This window comes from Lipotes vexillifer, unplaced genomic scaffold, assembly GCF_000442215.2.
Source record: "Lipotes vexillifer unplaced genomic scaffold, Lipotes_vexillifer_v1.1 scaffold251, whole genome shotgun sequence".
Taxonomy (NCBI): Eukaryota; Metazoa; Chordata; class Mammalia; order Artiodactyla; family Lipotidae; genus Lipotes; species Lipotes vexillifer.
This window is the reverse complement of record NW_006770868.1, coordinates 2,188,154-2,196,838: the sequence shown is the minus strand read 5'-3', so window position 1 is coordinate 2,196,838 and position 8,685 is coordinate 2,188,154. Positions and strand designations below refer to the sequence as shown.

The 8,685-nt window shown below is 41.0% G+C and overlaps 1 protein-coding gene across 1 annotated transcript; it reads left to right on the top strand.

The window, feature by feature from the left end:
* Window positions 1-7,841: 7,841 nt before the first annotated feature.
* On the top strand, window positions 7,842-8,416 carry LOC103088583 (interferon lambda-1-like). The gene is given in 2 exon segments (XM_082930986.1): window positions 7,842-8,262; window positions 8,265-8,416. Coding segments are annotated over 2 exon segments (573 nt in total).
* Window positions 8,417-8,685: the final 269 nt, after the last annotated feature.

The window sequence follows — 8,685 nt, the reverse complement described above, 5'->3', positions numbered from 1 at the left end:
TATCAAACATTTACAGAAGAGCTAACACCCATCCTTCTCAAACTCTTCCAAATTATTGCAGAGGAAGTAACACTCCCAAACTCATTCTACAAGGCCACCATCACCCTGATACCAAAACCAGACAGAGATACTACAAGAGAAAATTACAGACCAATATCACTGATGAATATAGATGAAAAAATCCTGAACAAAACACTAGCAACAGAATCCAACAACATATTAAAAGGATCATACACCATGATCAAGTGGGACTTATCTCAGGGATGCAAGGATTCTTCAATATATGCAAATCAATCAATGTGATACACCATATTAACAAATTGAAGGAGAAAAACCATATGATCATCTCAATAGATGCAGAAAAAGCTTTTGACAAAATTCAACACCCATTTATAATAAAAACTCTCCAGAAAGTGGGCATAGAGGGAAACTACCTCAACATAATAAAGGCCATATATGACAAACCCACAGCCAACATCGTTCTCAATGGTGAAAAACAAACCATTTCCTCTAAGATCAGGAACAAGACAAGGATGTCCACTCTCACCACTATTATTCAACATAGTTTTGAAAGTCCTAGCCACGGCAATCAGAGAAGAAAGATAAAAGGAATACAAATTGGAAAAGAAGAAGTAAAACTGTCACTGTTTGCAGATGACATGATACTATACATAGAGAATCCTAAAGATGCCACCAGAAAACTACTAGAGCTAATCAATGAATTTGGTAAAGTTGCAGGATACAAAATTAATGCACAGAAATCTCTTGCATTCCTATACATTAACAACGAAAGACCAGAAAGAGAAATTAAGGGAACAATCCCATTCACCATTGCAACAAAAAGAATAAAATACCCTACCTAAGGAGGTAAAAGACCTGTACTCAGAAAACTATAAGACACTGATGAAAGAAATCAAAGATGACACAAACAGATGGAGAGATACACCATGTTGTTGGATTGGAAGAATCAATATTGTGAAAATGACTATACTACCCAAAGCAATCTACAGATTCAATGCAATCCCTATCAAATTACCAATGGCATTTTTTGCAGAACTAGAACAAAAAAAATCTTAAAATTTGCATGGAGACAAAAGACCCCGAATAGCCAAAGCGATCTTAGGGGAAAAAACGGAGCTGGAGGACTCAGACTCCCTGACTTCAGACTATACTACAAAGCTACAGTAATCAAGACAATATGGTACTGGCACAGAAACAGAAATATAGATCAATGGAACAGGATAGAAAGCCCAGAGATAAACCCACGCACCTATGGTCAACTAATCTATGACAAAGGAGGTAAGGATATACAATAGAGAAAAGACAAGTCTCTTCAGTAAGTGGTGCTGGAAAACTGGATAGCTACATGTAAAAGAATGATATTAGAACACTCCCTAACACCACACACAAAAATAAATTCAAAATGGATTAAAGACCTAAATGTAAGACCAGACACTATAAAACTCTTAGAGGAAAACATAGGAAGAACACTCTTTGACATAAATCACAGCAAGATCTTTTTTGATCCACCTCCTAGAGTAATGGAAATAAAAAAAAAATAAACAAATGGGACCTAATGAAACTTCAAGCCTTTGAACAGCAAAGGAAACTACAAACAAGATAAAAAGACAACCCTCAGAATGGGAGAAAATATTTGCCAACAAATCAGTGGACAAGGGATTAATCTCCAAAATATATAAATAGCTCATGCAGCTCAATATTAGAAAAACAAACAACCCAATCAAAAAATGGGCAGAAGACCTAAACAGACATTTCTCCAAAGAAGACATACAGATGGCCAAGGAGCACGTGAAAAGCTGCTCAACATCACTAATTATTAGAGAAATACAAATCAAAGCTACAATGAGGTATCACCTCACACCTGTTAGAATGGGCATCATCAGAAAATCTACAAACAACAGATGCTGGATAGGGTGTGGAGAAAAGGGAACCCTCTTGCACTGTTGGTGGGAATGTAAATTGATACAGCCACTATGGAGAACAGTATGGAGGTTCCTTAAAAAACTAAAAATAGAATTACCATATGACCCAGCAATCCCACTACTGGGCATATACCGAGAGAAAGCCATAATTCAAAAAGACACATGCACCCCAATGTTCACTGCAGCACTATTTACAATAGCCAGGTCATGGAAGCAACCTAAATGCCCATCGACAGATGAATGGATAAAGAAGATGTGGTACATATATACAATGGAATATCAGCCATAAAAAGGAACGAAACAGGGTCATTTGTAGAGACGTGGATGGATCTAGAGACTGTCATATAGAGTGAAATAAGTCAGAAAAACAAACATCGTATATTAACACAGATATGTGGAATCCAGAAAAATGGTACAGATGAACCGGTTTGCAAGGCAGAAATAGAGACACAGATATAGAGAACAAATGTATGGACACCAAGGGGGAAAAGTGGCAGGGGGCTGGTGGTGGTGGGATGAACTGGGAGATTGGGATTGACATATATATATACTAATATGTGTAAAATGGATAACTAATAAGAACCTGCTGTATAAAAAGTAAATAAAATTCAAAAAAAAGAACTTTGATTCAATAATAAGGAACATACAGTGTGCTATCTTCACTTTTCAAAATGTGATTATAAATGAAACCAGAACTAGAAGAGCAATGCATTAAATGGAGAGATCTGATGTGATTTCAAGAGGGCTAGGGATGATACAAATGAACTTATTTACAAAACAAATAGACTCACAGACATAGAAAACAAACTTATGGTTACCAAAAAGGGGAAAGGGGGTGATAAATTAGGAATTTGGGAGTAAAATATACACGCTACTATATATAAAATAGATAACCAACAAAAACCTACTGTATAGCACACAGAACTATACTCAATATCTTCAGTATACCTATAATGGAAAAGAATCTAAAATATATATATATATATATATATATATATATGTACAACTGAATCACTTTGCTGGACACCTCAAACTAACAACATTGTAAATCAACTATATTTCAATAAAATTTTTAAGAATTTAAAAATAAATTTTAAAAAGATTTTTAAAAAGTGAAGAAAAAAAGCACTAGGGAAATAAGAAGTCTCATCATGCTCTGGTGAGGGTCTAAATTGATAGAATTCACTTTGAAGAGCACCTGGCAGTGCCTAGTAAAGTTAAAGACGCCTGGGACGCTTCAATCCAGCGAGTCCTCTCCTTGGTTTAAGCCCTAGAGAGCAAGGAGAGGCAAACTACTGCCTGGGGCCCAAGCCCAGCCTGTCTCCTGTTCTGTACCACCAGAGAGCTGAGCCTGGGATTTTAACGTGTTGAAATGGTTGGAAAAAAAAATTCAAAAGAACAGTATTTCACGACGTGAAAATTATATGAAATTCAAAGTTTAATGTCCATAAAGTTTTGAATGTTTTAATAAAAAATTCGTGGAAATTTGTTTTCTTTGTTCTATATTATCTATATAATAATATATAAATATAAATATATATATATATTTTTTTGCCTCTTGTCTCCCAAAACCAAAAATATTCACTATCGCCATTTACAGAAAAAGTTTGCCCACGCTGCCCTATAGAAATTCTTACATAGTCATGCATACTCAGGAGACATCTACAAGAATATTTGTAATAGCAAATTATTGGAAACGAGCTGTTTCCCACTAGGAGAATGGATTAAACAGTGGCGCAGTAATGTAAGGAACGGTATACAGCAGCAAGAACGGATGGATGGATGAATGAATGAAACTAGAATAACATATCAACATGGATAAATCTCAAAATACTGAAAGGAGGGGAGAAAGAAAGCCGCAGATGAATAAGTACATATAAAACCAGGCAAAATGATGTTGTGAAACAGTAGTGCTTAGGGATGCAGCCAAGTGTAGCAGAGTGTGAAGAAAGGCTGGAAAAGTCAACCCCAGGATCCAGGGCTCCTCTGGGGTAGGGGAAGGAAGGTGAGGAGCTGCATTTGAACCACATGACACCTACCCTGACTTCACTTGTATCCCTGATATTTCATTTCCTAACAGAGCCATGGGCAACCAGGAGTTAATCATATGTGCAAACTTGCAAAGGCTCCTCACGCTCTCTGAGCCTTAGTCCTTCTTCCCGCTCTGTGGTGAGTAACTGAGATGCTCTCCAAGGGTTGTCCCAGGTGACTCCCTCCTTTCAGGATCAGGTCTAGCTATGGTGATAAAATCAAAACTAGTAGTGGCTTCCCTGAACCCCTTGAGAACCAGGATCCTCAGCATGGGAATAAAAGAGAAATGAGGTTGAGCAAAAATCCTGTGGTCCTGAATTTTAATTTAAGTATAAGTATGAACTTACAACGTACTTTGTGTTTTTAGAGATATAAACCTATTGCTAGCTCTGCTCACTGAAAAGACCTGGAAACAATGACCAACCCAGTGGCAGTGAGCACCCTTAGCTCTCGGACTTTGGTATCCAAAAGTCATTTCACAGCAAAAGGACCCAGGGCTCTTTGGAGAAACATCTGAGTCCAGGAGTTGGGCAGGAAATGTACAAAGATGAACATGGAGCCCCTTGTCATACCAAACAGAGAGGAAGCAATCAGAGGTTTCAGGGTCAGGTCAGGACTCAGGAGCCAGCTTGAAGAGGTTCTGACTGAACAAAGACGGGAATTTGAGCATCAATAACAGTAATAATGTAATGGATTGAAATACTTAAAATATATGGAAATCAATGAGTTCATAATAATATACTTTTAAAAAATCAGTCACTGCTGGGGAATTCTAAGGCATCAATTCATTATTCTAAGTAAAAATAAAGGCAAAGAGGGCTTCCCTGGTGGCACAGTGGTTAAGAATGCGCCTGCCAACGCAGGGGACACGGGTTCGAGCCCTGGTCTGGGAAGATCCAACATGCTGCAGAGCAAATTAGCCCGTGTGCCGCAACTACTGAGCCTGCACTCTAGAGCCTGCAAGCCACAACTACTGAGCCCGTGTGCCTAGAGCTCGTGCTCTACAACAAGAGAAGCCACCACAATGAGAAGCCCACGCACTGCAACGAAGAGTAGACCCTGCTCACCGCAACTAGAGAAAGCCCGCACGACCCAACATAGCCATAAATAAATAAATAAATAAAGGCAAAGAAGTATGCATCTATCCCCCCACCTTTTTTTTGGCCGTGCGGCATGCGGGATCTTAGTTCCCTGATCAGGGATCGGACCTGTGCCTCCTGCAGTGGAAGCACGGAGTCTTAACCACTGGACCACCATGGAAGTCCCTATCCTGCTTTTCTTAAACTATATCACTGGTAGTCAAATAGTAGATGAGGGAAGTTTCTTTGTCTTTAACTTTTTTTTTAATTCATAGATTTATAGGAAGTTGCAAAAATAGTACAGAAAGGTCCCATGTACCCATGTTTCTCCCAGGGGTAACATGTTGCACAACTATAAAGCAGTATCACAACCAGTAAACTGACATTGGCATAGACCTTGTTCAGATTACACCAGTTTTACGTGCTGTCCTCTGTGTGTGTGTGTGTGTGTGTGTGTGTGTGTGTGTTTAGTTCCATGCAGTTTTGTCCCAGATATAGAGTCACACCACTACAGAAAAGTTTCTTTTTATAGAAGTATTCCAGTTGCCAAACAAGACTAGAATTGGAATATCTCCATTTTGCATGCTCTGATGAAATAATGGATCTAAGTCCTGAGTAACAGCCTTAACAGCTATTAATATCCCAAAGGGAGAGAACTCGACATCATGTGCCTCCTGATGAAAGAAAATAAATCTATGAAGTATTCTTACAACAACAACAAAAAGCATACCCACATCTGAGCAAGCCTCAAAAGTCAACTACCATGTGATATAGCACATTAATGGGATGAAGAACAAAGATGACAAGATCATCTCAATTAATGCATGAAAAGCATTTGACAAAATTCAACATACTTTCATGATAAAAAACACTCAACAAACTAGGAATAGAAGGAAACTATCTCAACATAATAAAAGCCACATATAAAAACACATACACCACAGCTAACTTCATACTCAGTGATGAAAGACTGAGTTTTTCCTTTAGAAGAGGCCACGATGCCCACTCTTGCCTCTTCTATTAAACATAGTACTGGTAGTCTTAGCCAGAGCAATTAAGCATAAATCAATCAATCAATCAATCAATCAATAGCATACAAACTGGAAAGAAGTGAAATTATATCTGTTCTCAGATGACATGATCTTATGTAGAAAACCCTAAAGATTACACACATACACACACCTATTAGAACTAAGAAATGAGTTCAGCCAAGTTGCAGGATACAAAATCAACACACAAAAATCAGTTGCATTTCTATACACGAATACTGAACAATCTGAGGAGAAAATTACAAAAACAATTCCACTTACAATAGCATCCAAAAGAATAAAATATTTAGGAGTAAACTTCACCAAGGAGGTGAAGGACTTGTACACCAAAAACTACAAAACATTGCTGAAAGAAATTAAAGAAGAGACAAATTAATGGAAAGACATCCTGTACTCATGAGTTAGAAGACTGAATATCATTAAAATGTCCACACTACCCAAAGCAGTCTACTGACTCAATGTAATCCCTATCAAAATCCCAATGGCATATTTGCACAGATGGGAAAAAAATCCTAAAATTTATATGGGATCTCAAGGGACCCCGAATAGCCAGAACAATCTTGAAAAAGAAGAACGACACTGGAGGCCTCACACTTCCTGATTTCAAAACACATTACATACAGGGCTTCCCTGATGGCACAGTGGTTGAGAATCTGCCTGCCAATGCAGGGGACACGGGTTCGAACCCTGGTCTGGAAAGATCCCACATGCCGCAGAGCAACTAGGCCCGTGAGCCACAACTACCGAGCCTGCGCGTCTGGAGCCTGTGCTCTGCAACAAGAGAGGCCGCGACAGTGAGAGGCCCGCGCACCATGATGAAGAGTGGCCTCCGCTTGCCACAACTAGAGAAAGCCCTCGCACAGAAACGAAGACTGAACACAGCCATAAATAAATAAATAAAGCTACAGTAATCAAAATAGTGTGGTACTGGCATAAATATAGACATATGGTCCAATGGAACAGAATAGAGAGGCCAGAAATAAACCCTCATGTATGTAGTCAAAAGATCTTCAACAGGGATGCCAAGATCACTCAATGAGGAAAGGTCAGTCTCCTCAAATGGTATTGGGAAAACTGGATATCCAAATGCAAAAGAACGAAGTTAGCCCCTTACCTTACACCATACGCAAAACTGAAAACGGATTAAAAGTTCAAATGTAAGACCTAAAACTAAAAAGCTCCTAGAAGAAAACAGAGAGAAGTTTCATGACATTGGATTTGGCAACAATTTCTTGGCTATAACACCAAAAGCATAGGTAACAAAAGCAAAAGTAGAAAAGGGGACCACAGCAAACTTTAAAACTTCTGCACATTCAAGGGATGCCCCTTCTCGGCCACTCAGGCAGCCTCACCCACACCCGCCAGGTCCCTACCCCACTGTGAGAGTCCTCGAGCCACTTTCCCATCCCTCCACCTGCCTCAGCCTCATTCGGAGGCTCCCCAAAGTCAGCGAGCTAAAGGCTGCCCCCAGGAGTCCTAACCTGGAGATTCTCCAGGCACAGAGACTTCTCAGAAGCAAAGTTCTCTCCTGTGACTGAATTTCAGTATCTCTTTCCTTCCTGGCACAGTTCCGGGCTCACCTCATTCGGCGACTGGACCCCCACACTCGTGCCTTTGCCATCAAAGTGGAGATTCCTATTTCCATTTGCCTTTTCACTTGACACACATCAGCTGGGATTGCCCAGTGAACCTGGCTAAAAGCAGAGCCATGGGGCCAAAGAAGCAGTTGGGATTTAGCCATGGCTGCAGCTTGGGTCCTGGTGTTGGTGACTGTGATGCTGGACTTGGCCAGAGCAGGCCCTGTCCCCACATCCAAGCCCACCACAACCGGGAAGGGCTGCCACATGCGCCGGTTCCAATCTCTGTTGCCAAGGGAGCTGGAGGGCTTCAAGAAAGCCAAGGATGCCTCAGAAGAGTTGCTCTCGCTGAAGAACTGGAGCTGCAGCTCTCACCGCTTCCCCAGGACCCGGGACCTGAGGCAGCGGCAGGTGTGGGAGCGCCCTGTGGCCTTGGAGGCAGAGTTAGACCTGACGCTGAAGGTCCTGGGTGCTGTGGCAGACTCGTCCTCGGGGGTCATCCTGGACCAGCTGCTGCACACGCTGCGCCACATCCACTCCGAGCTTCAGGCTTGCATCCCGGCTCGGCCCACAGCAGAATCCCAGCCCCGGGCCGCCTCCACCACTGGCTGTGCCGGCTCCAGGAGGCCACAAAGGAGGAGTCCCAAGGCTGTCTCGAGGCCTCTGTCACATTCAACCTCTTCTGCCTCCTCATAAGGGACCTGAGAATTGTTGCCAGTGGAGACCTGAATATCTGAAAACCTGGACCCAGACCTTACTTATGCACTAAGCCCCAACCCTGCCTTAAGTTATTTCATCTAACCCTTTATTTATGGAGCTGCAGAAGAAATGTTTATTTTCCTACTTTTGTACAACATGTTCAAACAAACAGTAAGAAACTGTAAAAAAAAGAAGAGCCAGCTGCCAATTTTCAGGAGGTTGAGAGAACAGAGGAATGTGATAAACAACAGCAGGGGATGCAATCAGCAAAATTTAGACTCTGGCAAACTAAAGGACAAACAATCCG